At 32.9% G+C, this 23,770-nt stretch overlaps 1 protein-coding gene across 1 annotated transcript in view; it reads left to right on the top strand.

Annotated features, from left to right (window-relative positions):
- The first annotated feature begins 1,765 nt into the window (after positions 1 to 1,765).
- LOC140451470 (ATP-binding cassette sub-family G member 5) overlaps positions 1,766 to 23,770 on the top strand; it is a 39,396-nt gene continuing 17,391 nt past the window's right edge. The window contains exons 1-4 of the mRNA XM_072545292.1: positions 1,766 to 2,111; positions 11,646 to 11,763; positions 12,487 to 12,677; positions 18,339 to 18,483. Coding sequence (XP_072401393.1) covers positions 2,058 to 2,111; positions 11,646 to 11,763; positions 12,487 to 12,677; positions 18,339 to 18,483 — 508 coding nt within the window. The 5' untranslated portion in view covers positions 1,766 to 2,057. The remainder of the gene's footprint in view (positions 2,112 to 11,645; positions 11,764 to 12,486; positions 12,678 to 18,338; positions 18,484 to 23,770) is intronic.

Genomic DNA, 23,770 nt, shown 5'->3' with positions numbered 1-23,770 from the left:
GTTTGGATGTGAATCAAGATATATTTGCTTGTTTCATTGATTACAATAAGGCGTTTGATAACGTCAAGCATGACCAACTTTTAGAGATCTTGGAAGCTAAACATTTAGACACTCGCGATATAAGAATAATATCTACTCTGTATTTTAATCAGAAGGCAGTCGCACGCAACGAAAATGGCACAACAAATGAAATTCAAATTAAAAAAGGAGTTAGACAAGGGTGTGTGCTGTCACCAATGCTATTTAATATCTATTCGGAAGAAATTATGAAGAAAGCATTGGAGGAAGAAGAGATTGGGTTAAAACGGCCAACCAATTAATAATATTAGATACGTAGATGATATGGTTTAAATGGCGGAGACAGTAGAAGACCTGCAAGCCATTTTAAACAAGGTAGTCACAGCTAGTGAAGAGGAAGGGTTAACAATGAACGTCAAGAAGATAAAATTCATGATTATTTCAAAAAAACAAAGATTGAATGCAAACCTGTACATTCACAATAACGAAATCGAACGGGTGCAAAAATATAAATATTTCGGAACAAGCGTTAATAACAACAATGACATCACAGAAGAAATAAAACCTAGAATTGGAACGGCTCGAGCTGCTTTTGTTAATATGAAGGACATTCTGGGAAGTCATGATATTAACTTAAGCTGAAAATGAGATTGGTTAGATGCTACATCTTCTCGATACTGCTGTACGGAGTAGAGACTTGCACTTTAAACAAGAGCAATACCGATAAACTAGAGGCCTTCGAAATGTGTATATACAGAATTTTGAAAATACCTTGGACAGAGAAAATAACAAATAGTGTAGTTCTTCAAAGAATGAACAAAGAACGGGAGCTTTTGATCACCGTCAAGAGAAGAAAGTTGGAATATCTTGGTCATGTGATGAGAGGGAAAAAGTACCGATTGCCCCAGTTAATTATCCAAGGAAAGATTCAGGGCAAACGAAACGTGGGAGACGACGTATATCTTGTCTGTGCAATTTAAGATACTGGTTCCAGTGCACATCTAACCAATTATTTAGAGCAACAGCTTCAAAGATACGAATAGCAATGATGATTGCCAAACTCCGTAGCGGAGAGGGAACTTGAAGAAGAAGAAGATGTCCAACGAACGTCCGCTCGGGACGTTAAATGGACGTCCTTGAGACCAAAGCGAACGTTCGAGGGACGTCCTTAAAGTCCATGAGGGACGTACTATGGACGTCCACTGGACGGACGTGTGCTATTAGGGTAGTATTTCTTCTGTCATCTATAGTTTTATATATAGTTATAGTTTTAGCCTCTAACCTTTGTTGTGTCAAACTTTCTTGAGCTGGTTTCAGTAATATGTTTTTTATATTATTCCATTTTTTATTTACGTCCATAATGTGTTTGTTGTCAGTTAGTGATGTTTGCATATTAACATTCACAATATTTTTTAATTCGAAATATCAGAGAAAATAGATATGACCAAAAAACTGTTTAGAAATTATAATTACCCTTTTACATATTTAATTTTTTTAATTGCTATATTGGGACATTATTTTTTTTATTCTTAGTTAGGTTTCAAATATTAACTAATCATTCGACCACATCTTCTGCTATTATTATTATCAATAATATATTATTCCTACTTGTCTTTAACATAAATTAAAACTTTCAAGAATGAACTCATGTGAACCTATCCTGAGAAAGATGCCCCCTCTTACTCGAGCGAAAATACACTCAAAACTACATTTCTTTTTCACCTAGATTAAAGAGTCAAGCTAAGTCAGTAAGCTTTCGGCTTTTTTACCTGTACAGGTAGACACCATTTTGGTTCATAATTAACAATATTATTGGCCAATTACAGTTGACCAGTCAGGTTTAAATCGCAATCTTTGAAGTTGGCGGTGAAAGTAGTAGTGGTCTACTTTGTTTGACCATCGCGCGAGCGGTACTTGCGTAAATAACTTCAGTTCCACGATGGGTACTACCTTCATAAGAGTGTTTTAGTTGTAGTTTGACAGAATCTGTCGATAATTACTTTTCTTTTATTTATTTATTTATTTATTAATCTTTAAAGATGTTGTCGGGTGGTTATATATTGGAATTGTGTAATGTTTTTTTCTCTGGGCAGGTAAGTAGTACTTACTGTAGTTAATTGCTTGAAGCACAAATTCTTGTAGATATATTTTCATACACTTAAATGTGTAATACTGTAGTTATTTGGAATGCATTTGACAAGAATATTCACTAACTAAATGGCATGATTTTTTATAACGTATTGTGAATTCTATTTAAAGTGTCTGAACAAAATTTCATGAACTACAGAAATAAATATAATAACTGTAATACAAATAGCTAAGATATGGTCTAAGGGCAAAAGAGGGTTTCTTAGTCGAATGAGATCCATGAAATTTTACAAGTGATTTTTATGTATTTTGAACCGTTGAATCAAAATCTTTAACATGATAATCCAAATTGTTGGGCAGGAACTTGTTATTATCAATTTATTTGTGTAAATGGTTATAACTAATAAACTAATAAAGGTACACACTTTTTTAAACTATATTTTGTTTCTTTTAAAGAAACAAATCAAACAAACTTTTAAAAATTAAAATTGGTCCATTAGAAGCTGAGATATTGCAAATTTATTATTAAAAAATTACAAATTACCGACTATGTCAGACATTTTTGCTTGTAACTGTGCTTTTGCTCAATATAAAAAGATTTAAATTACTTCATTTTAAAGCTATGATTACAAGCTTTAAAATGATTGTTGAAAAATTAAATTTTATTATTTTTTAACACAGTTATATATGTTTAAAATATACAATTTAGGTTTAAAAAAATCGAATTTATTTATAACGATGTTTTGGTGGTATTAAATAAAACAATTTAGTATTATGTTAATGATGACTAGACTTCGGCAAATATGCAAATAAAAATGTAGAAAATATGCGCATAAATATGCACGTGTTTACCCGAAAATATGCAAATATTTTACAAAATATGCATACAAATAAATAAAAAAATCGTAAAATAGTAACAATTTTATTTAAAAAAAAAAGTGTACATAACTAAATATTTCCTACTATTCATTAAGATTTACATTTATTTTAAGTAACTACATCATTTTTAAGTATGAATAAACTTATTTAGAATTATGGTAACAATAAATGACCAAGTGGTGTTCAAAATTTTCTAAAAAAAACTTGTGGCTTCTGTCTGAGTACATATATTTATATATGGAAAAACTTCGTTCAACATCAACTGATGTAACGGGAGCATTTTTCAAACTAACCAAAACATTTGGTTCTAAATTAATTGTTTCCGAAATATTTCCAGCTAGAACACTGACTACTTCAGAAAGAATATGGTAACCTTTATTTTTTTCCATAGTAGCTTCAAATTTTTTTAAAATATCTTTTCCAATATTACCTCCAACGTTCCGACAACATGACGCAAATTCTTTTATTAATGCTGTACTTTCGAACAATGACAGTTTTGGTGATTCTAACTGAGTAATTGTTTTTTTGAACAAAACTAAAATTTGATTTTATAAATGAAAGTTCTTGTTGAAGCAAGTTACTCTGAAAAGTTTGTTTAGAATCCAAAAGAGATTGGGAACTTTCATCTGTTAACGTATCAATTATGTTCTTTATTTTAACAAAATGATCTGCATACAAATTAGCTGCTTCTAACCATGTTCCCCATCGCGTTAAAATAGGTTGTGGTGGAAGAGGAATGTTAGGTAGCATTTCTTTATAAAGTTGAATTCTTATAGGAGATTTAAGAAATACTTTTTTGACACTGGATATCATGGTATTTACAAGAGGAAACTTTTTTCGTATTTCCTCTGCAACTCTGTTTAATCCATGCGCTACACAAGTAACATGTATTAAATCTGGGAAAAATATTTTTAAATTTTGTCCTGCTTTCACCATATAAGGAGCAGCATCCGATAAAATAAGCAGTAATTTATTAGAAGGAATAGTTGTCGGAAGAAAAAAAGTTGCTAATGTTTCTTGTATAAAACGCGAAATTGTTAAAGCATTTGTTTTCTTAAGTTGCTGGCATGAAATAAGATGAGATTTTGGTAAGGTATCTTCTTTAAGAACACCAATCAATAAATGAGCAATATACTTTTCTGAGGAATCAGTGGTTTCGTCTACAGATATGTAAAAATAATTATCTGCAATTTCTTCCTTAATATTAATTAACACCGACGAGTATAGCCCGTTCACATTATTTCTTCTTAGAGACCGATCACTTGGAACATTAAGTTTGCAATATTTTTTTAGAAACGAACTAAAATTTACATTTGCTAATTTTGAAAGCGGTATGTTTGCAGACACTAATACGCGACACAAGTCTTCATTAAAAGTTTCTTGCTCATCTAATTTTTTTGAAGTAGATTGGAAACATTTAGCCATTGAAGTTTGATGTTTTCCTCCTATTTTTCCTTTTTTTGCAATGTGTGAAGCAGTTCTCACATGTTGGTCTATCTGAAATTTCTTCTCACATGCTATCTATAAATAAAAATAAAAACCTTTATTTTAACCCAACCTTTAAAATATAAAAATATACAAGGTGTTTTTGGTTAATCAAATAACTGGTTTGGAAAAAAAAAACATTCGCTAAGTGTTTTAAATGCAGTATTAATCCACAAATTAGTTTTTGTTACTAACCATTAGTACATCATATAACTTATTTTAAAATTCAACAAAAGTTTTTTTTTGTTGATTCAATTACAATAAAAATAATTGTGTTTTAGAATAGCTGACTTCATAAAAAAAAGTAAAGGTGAAAAATGTTTCTAAATACACACCATTGTATTGTACCATGGACAATTTTTTCTCACTAAAGGAAGCTATTTTTCATTTAAAAACAACCTACGAGTACTAAATTTCAAGTAAATACGTTTATTGGTTTTAAAGTTATTGTTGTTATTAACTAAAAGAATTTAATTTTTTTTAATTTTAACACCCTGTATCTCGAAAAGTAAATAAGTTTGACCCCTCATTAACTATATCGTTTTGTTCAATTTTTCGAGAAGTATCTACAGTCAAACGTTGTAAGTGTCATTTGGAAACACCCTGTATGTATGAAATATTAGATATTTAATAGAAAATATTAGATACTTACAATTTTGCCACAGACTGAACAGTAGATTTTTCCCATATCCATAGACAGCTCTTTATAAGGTTTAATCCAAGTTGAAGCACTGGTTGTTTTAGGCATTATAAAATCACAATCTTCCTTTTTGTTACGCACAACGAGTGTTTACGCTTTGAATATCAAAACAAAAATGATTTACAAATCTGAGCATCAAATTAGAAATGTTTAGGTACCTAATTCAATAAACTGGGAGATTTTGGAAAATTCCTAAATTAGAAACAAAACTATTAGCCGTTTACCTGCTGTTAAGATACAATAAATTGTAGATAGATTTGGGGATTAGATCATAAAATGCAAATGAGCGAACCCTTAGCGATTATCCAATAACTGAATGCCTCAGTGACCGAGACTTTCTAAGAATGTTGAGGGCTACTTAAATTGATCTTCTTTGAAATTGTAAATGTTTTGTACCTGTAGAGATTACGTACTTAGATCATTTCTTGATTAAAATGACTACAAAATTTTATGCAAGAATTGAAATAAATTGGTATGTTTAAAAATTTTCAAATACAGTATAAAAATCTGAACTTTTATGCACTTTATGCAAACTTTTATACAAATATGCCAAAATATGAAATATTTGCATAAAATATGCACAATATGCAAAATATGCAATATGCATATTTGCCGAAGTCTAATAATTACCAAAACAAACAGAAAAATTTTGGGCGTCGCCAGAGAAAAAAATATTGCTTAAAAAGTTTTTGCGGAAATTTATTTTAAGTTAATTTTTAAATTATCAACTAGTATTTGTATTTGATTTAGCTATTTGTAGAGACCAGATATTGATGAAGCCGATGTTAAATTAATGCTTCACGTAGTATATATAACAAAAGTCAAAGAAAACCTGATTTAAAAAGCGTATTGTTCTGTAGCTATTTTCTTGTGGCATGCTAAAGTAATTACTATTTAAATGGGAATAAGTCACAATTAAAGGTTAATGTCGAAAATTTTTCGAAAATTATTAATACTATAACATGCTGTAAAAAGAAAAAACAAAACATTCAAGAAATTTAACGTTATACAAAAAAAAAACAAGTAAACCTTTAGAAATAACTGGAATATTTAACAAATATTTTACAAATGTGGGTCCTGCTATTGAAAATACTTAAAAACCAAACATTAGCAATAAAAGACTAACATTAAAGAGTACCGATATGAAAAGGTGCCATCCTATATATTTCTGCCCCTATAAAGAAACTAAAAATATGCAAAAACAGTCAAACTTATTTTTAAAGGGGACATTTGGTAGTCTAGCTTTTAACTTTAACCTTTACCTTAACTTTTCAACCCTTTAGCGGAGGCGGACACATCCCTTAGAATTTTAAATGGAAAGTGGGATTGAGTGATTTTATTTTAAGGGAAATACTTTAATAAAAAACACATACTTGATCTTTCTCTTTAGCAGTTTGCGAAAAATCTGGTGAAAATTCTAAAGAAGTTTAGTTCACCTTTATCAAAAACACCTTGTGATATTATTTTATTATATTTCAATGAATAAAATTGAAGTGTTAGAAAACGGCAAATTTTTTAAAAGTAGTTTCCTCGAAGAAGATTTTCATTTCGATTAGCCAATCCTTGATTTGACTTTTTTCCACATTTTTTTCGAGAAATCAAATTTGCGGGAGTGGTATGATGCATTATCCAAAACGACAACGTTTTCTTTGTCTTTCAGCAAGTTTGGAATTAACGTCTTCAACAACCATTCTTCATATAGATCCTCGTCCACTTCGTCGTGGTAATCAGCGGTTCCCTTCTTGGCCAAGAAATTTAATTCGACCCATGCCACAAAACCAGTTTCACTTCCAGCATGAAGAAGAACAAACCCAGAATATCTTTGGGTTGGAGCTTTCAGTCTAGTAGAGAGCCCTTTTATGAAGGTATCTCGTAGATTCTTGATTGTTGGGTCCCTCCATTCCTTTTTGACTGAAGCACCGACGTTAATCCAAGACTAATCGGTATAAACAAGGTTTACAGTATCCTTTTTTCTTAATCTTCAGTCTGAAGTACTTGTTCCTCCAGGATATTATATCTTTTCTTTCCATTCATTCCATCATTATCGAATCTCGACCTCTTTTACCATATTCAAAACCCATGTCATTTAGTAGCCTACGAAATGTGGTTTTTAAAAAAGCTAGTAGATCTTCATCATCCTTCACTTTGTTCATTATACTTTCGACGGTTGGTGGTATGTTTTCCAAAAAAAAATCATGGACAATTTTCCTTATTCGAGGTTTCACTCCTTCATCGTAAGTATTGTCAGGTGGATTGGATTGAAAACTGTTTTTCTTTCTTTTTTGTGCTAATTTCGCGGATGTCATAAATTGTGCGAACACTCACACCGCACATGTTCGTAACTTTTTCCATAGTAATAGTCAAGCTATCACCATTTTTTCAGTTCAGATGATAGTTCAATAAATACATTTAACATCACACGTTCTACTTGCACCCTAAGACTCATACCCCGTTTGAAATTCACGACAGATACTGGCATCGGCTCCATGATGTAGGTACTTTTATCCGCTTGCGAAGACGGAAAAGAACTGAGCTTTCATAGTTTTTTTCAACAAGTTTTTGGTCTAATGGCCAGTACCGACAAAGAGACGTGTTTGCTTTGCGTGGACAATGATGATTAAAACTGGTTGGCTTCTTCTAATGACAATAATGATTTTTATTTCCCGAAGAATGTGTTTAAAATGAAAGCTATTGAAAATTGATAAATATAGATAAGCTATCGACAATGAGTTTTTGATATATTTTCCTTTTTTTATAGTATTTTTCTTCATACCACTTTAGTGTGGTTAAAGGAATATCCATATCATCTTGTCGAACAACTTCTAAGAGAGATTCATCTATGTCACCTATATATGGTTAGAAAACACGTTCGAGATAGTTTGCAAATAATAATGCTTTTTGTTGGTTGTTTTTCGCCAACCCCCTTGCTCATTTCTTCCAACTCAATGTGCGTTTGCATAATTGGTCTCTTTAAATTCTTGGCAGATTTTTATAGCGAGTATTAAGTATTAGAATTATCTGTGAAATGTATAGGGGAATTCGCTAATGGATTCATTCTTAAGTTGCCTAATCTCTCTTTTTAGTTCTGAGTTAAGTTGGTTTACTTTTGTTTTATCCTGTTGTGCTCTGGTTACTTGTCATTTTTTCTTGCTTTTCTTTTTTCATAGACTAGTTCCAAGATTTCTTTAGGGTAGTTTTTTCCTTTCAATCTTCTTAGTAGTTCAGGGGTATTTTCCCAGGTAGCTTGTTGAATATCGGTATTGAATTTTTCGACCTCAACGTCCAAGTTTTCTTGACACTTCCAAATCAATTCCTTCTTCCAATGTAATGCTTAAGCTGTCCCAGTCCGTTTTATTGTTGACCAACACAGTTGTAACTCTTTTTAAATGATATTTTCGCTAATAGTTAATATAATAGGTGTATGATCCAAGATATCGCTGTCGCGTAATACAATTTTATTTATAGCATAATATTTTTTATTTTTCTGTGTTCTATTTGCTATCTCAACATCCACTTTTCCCCCATTTATGATCGTTACTCCTGGATATTTCAATGTTGGCATTTTCTTTAGTTCTTGTCATTTGTAACATTTTTTATCAATCGTATTTATAGAAATGTCTGATTTCTGCTACAAAAAATCTTTTTTCATTTTTTTATAAAATTGGCACGAAATTTTTCAATTCTAACTTTTGTTTTAGCAATATAGTCACATTTTCTATTATTAATGTTGCCAAGGACGTATTTCTTTACTATTTCTGTTGCAACTATTACAAAGAAACTATTATAGATCTCCTTTTTTTCAATGTGTCTGTCAATGTCAATCCTACTGCTTCTTTTCTCCTTCCAGTTGCTTAAGCTTTAAAGCAGTACATTACAGATTATACATTTATATTCGTTCTGCATTCAACAGTCTTCTTTGATTCGATCAGACTCGTTTTAGGTAAATTATATCAAAAATGTACATATTACAACAAGTAGTAGATTAAGTCAGAGAGATGATAATACCATTAATCCGTTCCAGTCCCCAAAAAACACGTTAGTTGTTTTTGTTACGTATTTTTAAATAAGAAAAATGTATTTAAAAGAAGAAACATTTATTTATCTTCTTCTTCATGTGCCTTGTCCGTTCCGAACGTTGGCAATCAACATGGCTATTCTGACTTTGTTTACGGCAGATCTGAATAGTTCAGCAGATGATAATCCGAACCATTGCCGCAAGTTTTGGAGCCACGAGTGTCTTCTTCTCCCTGGACCCCTTCTACTGTCTATTTTCCCTTGAACGATCAGTTGTAGTACTCTATATTTATTATGTCTCATAACGTGACCCAAGTATTCCAACTTTCTTTTCTTTATACTTATTCCTACCTCTCTCTCTTTACCTATCCGGCGTAGTACCTCTTCGTTGGTCACGTGCTCAGTCCAGGATATACGTAATATACGTCGGTAAGCCCACATTTCGAAGGCCTCTACTTTTTTCATCAATGTTGCGGTCATTGTCCACGCCTCCATTCCATATAACAAAACCGGGAATACATAACATTTCAGAAGTCGAATTTTGAGAGGTAGGGTGAGGCTTTTAGAGGTGAAAATTTGCTTCATGCTAGTGAACGATGCTCTTGCCTTTTCTACTCTTATACGTATTTCCTTCGCTTGATCCCAATTTGAGTTAACTGTTGTTCCCAAGTAGATGTACGAATCCACGTGTTCAATTCTTTCATTGTCTAATATCAGTTGCTGTGGTGGTTGTTGGGTTTTGCTTACTAACATCCATTTGGTTTTTGTGATATTTAGTCTGAGTCCGTATTGTGCACTTGTTTTTTGTATCTTACTCATTAGGCAACTCAGTTCCTCCAAAAGAAGAAACATTTATTTATAAGTAACAAATGCATACATATTCTGGAAAAAGATAAGAAAAAGTGAAGTGCTTACGGAAGCGCTTAATTTTCGTCAGTGGTCTTCGCTTTGTTCGTCACACTTTGCTGATTTTCATCTGAGGATCGTTTAAAAAAACTATTCAAGGAGGTTTGTTTCTTCCTTCCTTTCCAGTTATAACCGTTTCGGGGTGATTATTATCCACAAACTCTGCAACTTTCTCCCACATTCCCAGGATCTCCTTTATATCTTTTATAGAGACGTCATCCAATTCTGGCTCCTCTTCAAAAATATTTTTTCGTTAAACCACCGTACGCTGCTGCGAATATAGTTCTTCTAACTCTTCGGTTGTCAGCTCCTGAAACTGTTCCTCGACAAGTTCGGTCACATCTCTTTCATCCCATGGATTTTTCAAAAGAAACAATCTCATCTACCACTGACACTTCGGGTTCCAGTCCTTCGCAAGCCCTTTCAAGGTGTTTAACTGGGTCAAACTAAAGGATGTTATCCACTTGTACGCAAAAAAGATACATCTAGGAATAATCATAACGATCGAAAATATCTACCAAAATACCACCATAAAAGTAAAAGAAGAAGAAGAACTAACCGACCCTATTGAAGCTGGCAATAGGATAAGACAGGGAGATTTCCTGAGTCTTCTTGTGTTCAACCTGATTATGGATGAAATAATAGAAAAAGTAAGAACTAAAAAAGGATACTAAATGGGAGAAAAACAACTTACAATAATCTGCTATGCAGACGACGCAATACTACTCTCGCAAAATGAAGATGATTTATAACGGATGCTGCACCAAGTTGAACGACAACTTACTGGAAGCACATTGAAAAACAGACAGAGTCATATCTACATATAAAAGAAGAAGAAGAAGAAGATGTACATATTGCAGTAGAGCTGTCAAATTATATCATGTCGTGATCGATTTATTAGTCTGCTTAATTTCTTAAGGAAGTATTTTAATATACTATATTTTTATATATCAATTATTTTGTTTTTTTTTTCTCTTAATCCCACATTTATTTATATACAGTGTCAACTTTGAATAGATTTGTTTACCAAAATGAAGTTTCCGTTAGCCCCTTTCTATTTCCGGTTTATGAAAGCTTTCATCTGTGTAAATGTATTGATCCGACACACCTTTTCCTTCTGGTAATTTGTATTTTAACTATATTAACAGGTGAAATGACCACATAATAGTTGAGGGAAATAACTTCCCGTAATGTAAGGTTGTTAAGTAGTTCAGCGGTTCAGTGCTTTTGAAATAATATAAGCAGATTTCTCGATAACTAGATGTCTAGACAGCAAAGAGCCCATTTTTTTTTTGAAAAAAAAACTGACTATTATTCTTGCTTTACTAAGTAGTAAGAATTTGCATTCGATCGGAGATCTCTGCCTTTTTTGATCTCGTATCTAGTGCTAATCTGTCGATATATCCTAGACCTTGGTATTTTAGATCATACATCGAACACAATATTAAAAAAGTTGCAGACACAAGACAATTAAAAATAATACTAACTTTCTTAGCTAATTTAGAAAACGACAGAGTTAAAGAGATGATTCATTCTATTTTTGTTTATTTTGTAGGTGGAAAAACGCTCCCTTGTTCAAAGAATGGTTGGTAACATTAAAACTGGAGTCATATTAAAAGATGTATCCATGCTGGTACATTCTGGTGAGGTGCTAGCAGTACTAGGATCAAAAGGTAAGATACAAGACTGCAATTTCCATCTGTTATTAAATATTTTGAATTTTTTAAGATTTTTTTAAATCTCATAACACAATTTAAGAAAATTTCCGAAGTATAGCTAGAAGACTTTATGAATAATATAGCACAAGGTATTGACGGTCATTGTAAAAGTTGAGTACAAAATTAGCGAAGATTACAACAAAAATTTTTGCAAGACAAAAACGCGAGAGAGTAAGTTAGACTGGAACCTTGAGTAACACCACAGGCAAATTTAAGGAATTAGTGATATATAAAATTCCAAGAACAAGAGAAACAAGACCTCTAAGAGGAAGAGTATATGTAGCAGAGACGCAATAAATAACGAATTTTGAAAAAACATCAATTTAGAATATCAACTTAAAGACGAAGAGAAGTTTAATACTCAAACAGAAACGGAGTCAAGCAAAATATAATGGAATTCAAGCCTAAATTATCAATCATCAGGAATAGTGATGGAGAGATGACAGTCAAACAGAAAATATGCTAAAACTGATGGACAGAAAACTTTAAGGAAAAACTAAGAAACAAAAAATAAAGAACGAGATAGATGCAAAAGAACTGACAAAAACATAGAGAACGAGAAAGAGAAAAAAATCCTCAAGAGTAAACGCAATTTAAGACAAATTTTTGTTATCAATGACATTGTTTTTTATTGTCTAATTTTGGAAAATATAATTCACTTGTTTGTATTAATTTTAGGTAGTGGGAAAAAAGCTTTACTTGATGTTATATCGAGAAGAGCACAAGGTCCTATTCGAGGACAGATATATCTGAACAACCACCCCGTTAGTATGTGTTTATTTCAGCAGAAATGTGCCTATGTTACACACAAATGTGATTTTATACCGGGATTAAACGTTGAACAGACGTTGTATTATATCCCTACTAAGGTAAAGGGCTTAATATTTAATAATAATAATAATAAAATGAAAAGGACAGAAAAGATTTGATTTCACGTACAAAGCGTCTATGTATCTGTTGATACGTATTTCGACTTAATAAGTCTCATCAGAATAGGTATTCATAGCCGTTCTCAACGTGAAAAATAATCTTCTCTGTCTTTTAAGAAGCAACAATAAAATGGCTTCGTTATGGACGCAATAGCGACATCTGATAGAAAAATCGGTAAGATAGTTTCGAAACAAATTGAGATTTCTGCTTTAATCTGAACCTTCTATAAATGCAAGGTATAACAGACGTTAATAAAGATGTTAATAGAGACATGGGTTATTTTTCACGTTGAGAACGGCTATGATAACTGTTCTGATGAGACTTATTAAGTCGAAATACGTATCAACAGATACATAGACGCTTTGTACGTGAAATCAAATCTTTGCTGTCTTTTTCATTTTATTCGAATCTACTCTGTATGAGTACAAGAAACAAATTCGTTAAGGATTTCTGCTTAGTTGATAGACATGTCGTGGAATACAAATTTTAGATTCCCCATGTCTCTATTAACATTTTTATCAACGTCTGTTATACCTTGCATTTATAGAAGGTTCAGATTAAAGCAGAAATCTGAATTTGTTTCGAAACTATCTTACCGAATAATAATAATAATTTACTGAAATTTTTTGATTATAACTGTTTATTTCAACTATCTTTTCAAGTATTAACATAAAAAGTTTCTTTTTCGTCATGTCCAGATATATTTTACAACAAAATTCAAATCTAGTAGTATAAAATTCCAAGAAATGTTTCATATACTCATCTGGTGCTAAGACTGGCATTTTATTTGTCTTAATTGGAGTAATACCGAGTGAAAAAATGTGAACTTTAAACTTAGAAGACGCAGGGAGTGAACAAAAACTAGTACTAGCAAAATTAAGAATGAAAATAACACCAAAACATTTTCTACGAGAAATCACCGAGGAAAAATTTAATAGAATCACTGTGGAACGACTTTACAAAAGAAATGTACCAAAGGAGGCTAGCACAAAAGATACAGCTGAAACAAATGGACGACATCGAAGATTTAAACGCGAGCTGGGAGAAAATTAAAAACAACATTGAAGAAGCAGCAACAGAATCGCTAGGAAAACGCAAAGTCATACTGAACAAAAAAAAAACAACAATACACCATGGTTCACATAAAAGACAAATGTAAAGAGAAACGAGAGGCCTACACGAAGTACAAACATTAAATACTCCAGAGTCCCGAGACCCCTATAGATGAATACGATATGAAACAAAGCAGTTGGTAGGAAGAACAAAAAATGAACACTTGGAACAGTTTACAAAAAGAATGAAAAGCGACTTCTACGGTACACAAAAACAAATATGGAGATTCAAAAGAAACCAACGGAAAGAAATGGCAGAATTGAAGGAATACAATAACATACCAGCAAACGAAAGGAAAAAAACACAATAACGTTCCTGAATTATGACACGAAATAGAAATTAGTTTTTAGACAAACACCTAAGACAAGACACAAAAAAACAAGAATCCATAAAGCAGCAATTAGACCTATATCAACATACACGGCGGAGACAAGACCTGGCACATCTAAAACGAGGCTATTACTAGAAACAACAGAGATGAAAATAATTCGACGAATATTAGAGAAAAGTCTGTTGGATAGTAAGAGAAGCGAAAACATGAGAAGAGCATGCAATATAGAAGACATAAATGGATGGGTACTAAACCGGAAACAGGAGTGGAACGAACACATTAGTAGAATGGCAGAGAATAGGATAGTACACATAGCACGAGATAAGTCACCAAATGGACGAAGAACTATTGGCAGACCAAGAAAAAGATTGTGCGATAATTTAAACAATTGAGGAGGCGGATAATATTGAAAAAGAAACAAAATTTAAAGCCCACATACAAGAAGGAAAAAGAAAAAATGTGAATGTGAAACTGAATGAAAAACTACTTTTTTTCAGATAATGTTTTGTACTTCTACTTTACCCTGTATATGATTTTTAAAAACTAATAGGACTCTTACAAAGTATAAACATATAAAACAAAAATGGCTTATTTATTTTTTCTTCCACATAACTACTAAATACAGCAATTATTATTCCTCTTTATAAGGGTTGTGAAAAATCTAATGCCTGTAACTATAGACCCATTGCCTTACTACCGGTACTATCAAAAATTGTTAAGAGACTTATAAAAGCCTTTTCTCGTTGAAAACATCTTATCATAAAATCAGTTCGGCTTTTAATCTCATTAATGTACCAGTGTATGGTATGGTACCAATAATTTTTACACTGCGATTGTTTTGTGTGACCATGCCAAAGTTTTTAATTTGTAAATCAAATTTTGATAAAAAACTAATTTTCTATGGAATTCCAGGTATTTCTTTAAATTGGTTCCAATCATACTTGGAGAATATAAAATAACTGGTTAGAGCAACTCAGGGCCGCCGCTAAGGTATTGGCCGCCCGTGTGCAACTTAATATTTGCCGCCCCCTTCCAACTCTTTAGACATACATACTATTATTTAAAGAAATTTGCAGAAGATGCATAATATAACAATAATAATTTGTAAATAGATAAATACTTACTTGAACATTTAGACTAATCTCGATAATCCAACGTCCATATAGTATCCTAATGTATATCCTAATATCCTAATATCCCATCCTAATATCCTAATTTAAACGTCCTTTATCCTAATTTAATAACCATGATCCAACGTCCAGAATATGTATATCCTAGTATCCTAATTTAATAATATTTTATATGAGCTGCACCGGATTCATGTCTTTTTAAAATAATAGCTAAATGTTGCCAGTCACTTACCCCATTAATTCCACTAAGTAATTGTCGGCTGCTTTCATCACAACAAAACAGTTTACAAGCTGCACAAAAAACACTATTTAGTGATAATGAGCAAAGAACCACGGGCGATGAATTTGGTCTTGATTAGGTAATGTGCGATAATAATAAGGTTCTGAAAACTTCCTATTATTTGTATCTCTGGGGAAGTTAATTTTTGTAATTTGCTGACGAAAATTTTTAACAACAAATTGAACTTTACTTGGATTTATATTTGCAGGCCATTTTCCGGGATCATCTGAAACCAAGTATATGTTGGAGCTTCCTACACTGCAATCCAGATTAACTGGAACATTAATTGTTCTGTCTTGGTTGGTGGTTTCAGGTTCAGAGGTTTCAGCATCAGCGCTCGCACTATCGCTAATATTGTCATCAAATCCTCCATCTCTATCCGCAGGAATATTCAATTGTTTGGTACTTTTTTCTAAGGTTTTCTAATAATACATAAGTACTATTCTAATAATACATAAAAGTATATTGGGGGGAGGAAGACACCATTCTAATAATTTGGGGGGTTATAGCGTGATAATTTAGAATTGAAGCTGTAAATAAACCGACTAAACCCCTCAAATGAAATGTCTCCACTCTGATAAGGCTGTCACCATTGTAGAAGACGTCTGTCTCAATATCCTTATCAAGGCCTCTACAATTCTTAGGGGATACTTATCCCTGCGAGCGGGCAAGGCTTACTGGCTCCACTAGTCTGGACTGACTGGTTTCGCCCTCGCGGATTTACAAGAGGGTGAGGAAATTTTTGGAAAGGAAGGGAATTAAAGACTTCTCGGTCTCAGGTCCTGCAAAGAGTGAGAGGCTATGGGCTTACGTTAGAAGCCGGAGCACTGCATAAGCGAAATATGTATCTCTTCTAGTCTCGACCTGTAACGGCTAGGAATAACAAAACAAATTTCGAATTTACAATGTATTAACTAGACTGTACACTACAAAATATCAGTTATGACCAAAATGTTCGATCAGGCGCGAAGGGAGACGAGAAGAGACAAGCAAGGAATTAAAGGTCAGACAATTTCCGTATCATTAGATATACCTGGGGTTAGTATATAGATCTTAGTTACCTCCGCGTATCTAGGCTCTAGCTAGGGGATACGCCTCCAGTCTACCGGGATTTGAGATTGCGAACCTTCGAATCTCCAGTTGCCGACACTTTATACGTCACACTATCCCGTCGAGTTAAATAACGCGCTCACTCGGCGCCTCTCGCGTGGGCCACCCTCAGGCGCCGAGTTCTTACTGACCGTTTGACTAACTTCTGCTTGTTTTTTATGTATTGCCAACTCCTACCTTAGATTCTTTTTTGTCACGTATTCCATGTGTTAAACTGGATCACGCTATGTAAACCTACTTAGTCAGCTCAATTCTTCTCACTTGTTTAACAATTCATACCTTGTATTAATTTCCAACAAGGTCTAAGTGTCGTAATTTTTTAAACATTCAGGCTTGTGTTAAACTGGGTCAATTGTTTTGTTTTTTAATTTGAAATGTATACGTTAAACTGTGTCGAATTTATTTTTTATTAATTTGGAATATATAATAATTACTTAAATAATTATTACTCTTTACTAGGCTAATTACCTCTTAATTTTTCCTTCTTTATTTCCTTGCTATTTACATTACAGTTTGTACTTCGCTTAAAGTTGAAGGTCCTAAATTTATATCCGAGTCTTCTATATTTTCATGTATGTTTTTCATAAAAAATGATTTCAGTGCACCGCTAAGTTTTTTTTTCTCCCCAGTTGTTGTCTCTTTTATTTTTCTATATTGAAAGCCTGAAAGTCGTTTTCTTTTTCTTTCGGATATTTTGAAATTATCACTTAAGAACGAAGCCAGGCGAATTTAACAAAATAAATTTAAAAACACTTCAAATAAGTAGTCCAAATAATATGTAGCCGTAACGTGTATACGAATAAAATTGCTCAGATCTCGACGTTATTTCGAAAAAGTACCTACTGTGCAAAAGAAACGGATACACTACTATATTTTACAAACAAAATCGTTTATCAAAAGCGTATCTCAATTCATCGAATTCTCAACTAAGACTGAACATAAGACATAATAACCCATCTATAAACATAACCATAGGAAAATATTATAACAGAAACTTCACAACCACTTGCCTAAATTCTTGTAAAGTATCTACGTGTGAAATCCCAAATAACTGAAGTCCATAAGCCGCCAGCCGCTTTCAATTAAAAAGTATTCCCGAAACTGCTTTATGACTGTACCTGCAAAAGGGCGGCAGTTCATACAATAAATAATATTTATTGTCATTTTTTTTAGATTAGGATGAAAAAAAGAAGGATACATGATAAATGAAACGCATTTGAGTATTATCACGTACTGAATAATTATTATTGTTTGGAATATTAGAGTTCGCAGAATTATCTGAATCATTACTATTTAATTATTTGAATTCATTTTCGTTTTAAAAAAGTATTATCATCAGTGGACTGCTTTTGGCCGCCCCTATTGTTGGCCGCCCGTGTGCGATGCACACTTGGCACACATGGTAGCGGCGGCCCTGGAGCAACTGATACTCTAGTCACAAAAGCATTGTTGTTTGTGGAGTACCACAAGGTTCAGTATTGGGTCCTCTACTTTTCCTTATTTTAATAAATGACATCACTAACTTAAAAATCCTCCATTTGGAATAGCCCACGTCAGAAGGATCTTTCTTTTGATTATTCTTACATATTCTTTTTTTTGTATTTCTTGTGTTACATAACTTTACATTTTATTTTAGTTCACTGGCTATTTAAAAATGTCTAAAGTAAAGCAAGTGATAGCCGATTTAGCGTTGTCGCAAGTAGCTAAAAAATGCGTTGAAGATTTGACAAAAAGTGAATACAGAAGACTGATGATTGGTGTTCAACTAATTAAAAACCCAGGTAAATATATAACACCACTTTTTAAATACCAAATAAGTAGATAGCATACTAGAAGATATGCTAAAAAATAGATTTAAATATGTGGAACCTAAACTGCATATCAGTTTATACGAGGCTTGTTTAATTGAAACACATCTTTAGTCCAGAAAAAAATATTCGCAAATATACCTACAAATAATTAAGACTAGGGGAAGGTGGGGGAATATCGACCACTTAAGACAAAACTGTTAGACTGTTTGCTATAGCTTTTACGAATTTGAAGCTCATAATATAGACATTTAGTTCGTTCAGTTAATCAATTACTGCTTCAAAAATATTATAAAATAATTACCAATATTTTAAAAATACATACTTTTGAAACTCAAAAAATTCGGGTAATATCAATCAATCGGGTAATATCGATCACAGATGGACAAGTTCAATGGTTAAGTTTACCAAGGTTTAAGTATAAAGTAAATATTTCTTTAGTTACATTTACAGTTTGAGCAAATATAAAGAGTAGCAGTATTTGCTTCCGTGCAGTCTGCATGAGCCCAGAGACCACAGAGACGACATCTTCACCATAATTAATTTGATCCAAACTCCGAACATACTGCACATAGTTCGCTTTCTCGTGTTTGGTGTGCTTTCACGCCATAAGTCTTCTTCTTAACTACTTTTTCTGTTTTTATTTTAGTAGCTCCAATTGTTCGTTTAACTTTCTCAACCTCATTCTTCTTTTGATTTTTGTGTTCCTTATTTTCTGATTGTCCTTTTAATGGTGTTGATGTTAAAATGGTCGAGTGTTGAGTTCGTCTGCTTCTAGTTTTTGTATAACTACTGACTGTTAGTACCGGTAGAGGGCATAGTTCACTGAACGATATATGAAATAAGTTTTCATTATTTAGCTGCACAGATTTATCCTTATCGTCGCTCAGATCAATGTATGAAACTTCCTCCAATTCTGATTCAGATAAAGAATCTTCTGATGATGGTGCTACTTTTGGTCTCAGTTTTTTATTTTGGACTCCACTGGGCCCTGGTAGTTCATCTAGGGGAACTGGTGTTAGATGGTGTTTGATGTGTATTGGGCAGAGAACATACATTATCTTAATCTTGTTTAACTACTGGTATAGTTATTAATTCTTCTTCTCAAAAAAACATCGGGATTAAAAGAAATGATCCCTGTGGTTCGAAAACCGACAGGCGCAGCCCTATTAAAGGCATTTTCAACAACAACGTTCGTTGTATTGATTTTCTCATATTTTTTTTTTGTTTAGTGTGGATAATTTGTATTTTTCGTTATTTTTTCTTTTTTTTTACAGAATCTTTCCACTTTTTGCAATATCTAAGTATTCTAATAATTACTACAACAATTTTACAAGGTTGTGTAAATAATAAAGCATGTTGTTTTATAAAAACAGCAATAAAATGCATGTATGAATAAAGTAAGGTTAGAATGTCTTTAATTTAAACTTTTAAACTATATTTCATAAAAATAGAACACTGAATTATGATGGTATTATCGTAAAAAACACTATACTTAAAAGAAGAAGCAGCAGAGGAAGCAAAATGTTAACTTTATAGAAATTAAAAAGTCTTGAGATTGGGCATTTCAACTTTTGTTTGTAAAGTAAAAATAACAATATGACAGCTGTGACGTCACACTCCGGCTGTCCATTAGATGAAATTTGAGAGTGATCGATATTACTCTGAGGTCGATATTTCCCCACTTTCCCCTTCAATTAAGGCATAAAATAAGGATTTGAACCAATCCCTCTGAATTTTTTTTTTTATAATCCTATTACAAAAAAGGAAGTTTTGGCATTTCCTCTTTGATTTTTTAAATTGTGGTATACAACCCACCACCAGGAATTTCCCTTTAGTATTTTTTTAAGTAAAATAATCTCGGCAAAACCGAAAACCACTGTCGACCTTAACATAAATATTGTGTTAGTAATTCAAGGAACTGAATTATTCTCGTCCCTCTATTTTGGAGTTTCTCTAATTAAACAGTTTAATTTATATTGAAGTGATACAGAATAGATGCATAGTAGTCGAAGTGATGTTGAATTATTGATTTAAACGCTCCTGTTTCCATTGACATATCTTTAATTTAAACGGTCATTAAATGTTGGTAATAAATTATTCAACTGAAACCTAACTTCTGGTTTCTCATTATTGGTTTTTAAATTAATTTCATTTATAACTATCGAATGAGGTTGAATCTGAAATTGCACGATGTTTGTTACTCCTCACCAATTAATACGTACAACGAAATTATGAAAGCTCTTGACGAAGCTGTAATGGAAGCTATTGGAGAAGTGGATAGCATAAAAAATAGAAATGAATGGTGGAATAAAGAAATAGAACATCTTGTGTGGAAGAAGAAGAATATGTATAACAAATGGCTGGCAACAAAGGACCCTTACTATCGACAACAGTACAACAGCTTAAACAAAGAAGTAAAAAAAGAGGTAAATAAAGCCAAAAATGAGATGTGGAATAAAGCCTGCGATAACGTAGAAAATTTTATGGGTACAGCAAGAAGTAAAGAAGCCTGGAAAACAATTAGAGGTAGTAGAACAGATAGAAAAGAATGCAGTAGGTTAACTCTAATAGCCCCAGAATTATGGGTCGAATATTATGAACAAATGCTGACAGAAGATCGAACAGAATTCCAAGATATTGGCTACCAAAAATATGATATTTCCTACCGCGAAGAAACTGAAATAACACCAGAAGAAATTAAAAAACACGCCAACGCTATGAAAAATGGAAAGGCTCCAGGACCGGGGGGAGTACCCATTGAACTGGTTAAATATGGCCCTGACAAACTATTTCATCTATAGGCTTATACTTTTAATTTATTCTTGAGAGGAGAAGAGCTACCCCCAGAATGGAAAACTGCATATATCAGCAATCTATACAAAAATAAAGGCGACAGAAAAGATTGTAAGAACTACCGAGGGCTTACTCGTGTAACTAACTCTATCTGCAGAGTCTACGGGAAGATAATTAAAAGCCGAATAAAAGATTGCTGGGAAGATCAGAGTGGCTTTCGTACTGGTAGTTCTTGTATAGACAATGTGTTCTGCCTAAAACAAACAATAGAGAAGCGTTTGGAACATAATATGGGGACACACATGGTATTTATTGATCTTCAAAAAGTGTATGACAGTGTCCCATTAGCCAAGCTATGGCAGGTGCTAGAAGACAAGAATATTCCACCGATTTACATTAATGCTGTAAGGGAGTTGTATGATGATATGACGAGTGTAATAAAGACTGGACAAAAAGTGACAAAAAAGATAAAAGTGACCAAAGGACTTCGCCAAGGCTGCTGCATTGCACCTACACTCTTTAAGATTTATTTGGAGGGAGGTTTGGATATTTGGAAAAGAAAATGTGAACCTATCGGTGTTAAAATTGGAGACCATACACTGTACAGCTTGCATTTTGCTGATTTCCAAGTAATACTTGCAGAAGATCAAGATGATATCCACTACATGTTACGAAAAATAGATGAAGAATATACTAAGTGGGGCTTATTAATTAATCCGTCAAAAACAGAGTACGTAGTAGTGGGAGGTGAAGGAAAGCACTTAGAACTAGGAAGCAAACAAATTCAAAATACTGATAGCTATAAATATCTCGGTGTAAACATTACAAACAATGGTCGGAATACAAAAGAAATAGCTACTAGAATTGGTCAAGGAAATTCAGCAATACGTCAACTGAATAGTATACTTTGGAATAACCACATCACCCGAAACACAAAAATTAGGATATACAAAAGTGTCATAGAAAGCATTGCTACATATGGTTCAGAGCTTTGAGTAATAAATAAAAATGACGCATCCAAAATAAAAGCAATGGAAATGAATTATTGGAGAAGATGTTGCCAACTCACTAGAAGAGATAGAGTAAGGAATATTAAAATCAGAGGGCGTATTGGGCATAGACATTGACGTCCTGGAAACTATACAATGCAAAAGGCTAAAATGGTATGGCCATGTAGAAAGGATGAGTGATCAACGATGGCCAAAGAGAATGTTACAGTGGATCCCCACCAACCGCAGGAAAAAGGGAAGACCAAGAAGATCGTGGAGACAAGAAGTAAAAGGTGCAATGGAAGATAGGGGTCTACAAGTAGATGACTGGAACGATCGCAAGCGTTGGAAGCTAGGTTGCGAGAAACGGCGGCAGCTGTAATAAACTCGTTATATATATATGCTATCCTGCAATATTTATATTTGGTATTGTCAGTGCTTTGGTTTTGCTGATAATAAATTTTGTTTAAGAATGGTATTCAGTTTTTTAGTCTGTTAATGTATTAATGGCAGTTATGAAATTATTTCCAAAATATTCAAATCGAAAGCAAAGAGAAGGTCTAGGTACACCTGTATTTATATTATTTAAATTCATCTCATTAAGATTCCGAAATTTTTTGACAAATGAGAACAATGGTACGTTCCACAACACATGCACCTTTGGATGTGATGAGTGCCACACTTGATGGCCTTGAGAAGCATAATCACTCTGTCATAACGCCGTGTGATCTTTCAAAGGCCTTCGACTGTGTTTTTCATGATATTTTGCTAAAAAAACTGCATTTTTACGGTATAAGAGGTACTCCTTTGGAACTAATTTCATCGTATCTAAAGGATAGATACCAAGCAGTCAAGTTGGGAAATTGTCTCTCTGAATTTAAGCAGATAAAGCATGGAGTTCCACAAGGATCAGTATTGGGCCCTCCATTATTTATAATATATGTTAATGACTTGCCCAATTTCATGGCTCCATTTAAAACAGTTTTATTTGCAGATGACACTACTTTTGTTTTTTCTGATAAAAATCGTTCAGTTTTAGAAACCACGTCTGAGTATGTAAATTCCACTGCTCAATCATGGTTCTTAGCAAATAAACTTAAACTAAATGATAAAAAAACTCAAAATTTAATAATTTTTTCGTCTATTTTCGATGTGAGTGTTGAAAAAAATAATGTCAAATTGTTGGGCATAACAGTTGACAACACATTGACTTGATATAACCATATTGGCCATCTCAAAGGTAAACTTTCTAGTACCTTATTTTTACTCAGACAATTAAAACTTGTTACAAGTGTTGATACCTTGAAAATAACGTACTTTTCTCTTTTCCATTCATTTTTAAGCTATGGTGTTATTCTGTGGGGAAACTCTTGCAATGCCCTAACAACATTTAAATTGCAAAAAAAAGCAATAAGAATAATCGCAAAAGTTAGCTATTTGTAATCTTGCAAACCGTTGTTTATTAAATATAAGAT

Source organism: Diabrotica undecimpunctata, chromosome 9 (assembly GCF_040954645.1).
Source record: "Diabrotica undecimpunctata isolate CICGRU chromosome 9, icDiaUnde3, whole genome shotgun sequence".
Taxonomy (NCBI): Eukaryota; Metazoa; Arthropoda; class Insecta; order Coleoptera; family Chrysomelidae; genus Diabrotica; species Diabrotica undecimpunctata.
The sequence above is the reverse complement of the archived record's forward strand: the minus strand, read 5'-3'. Positions and strand labels throughout refer to the sequence as shown.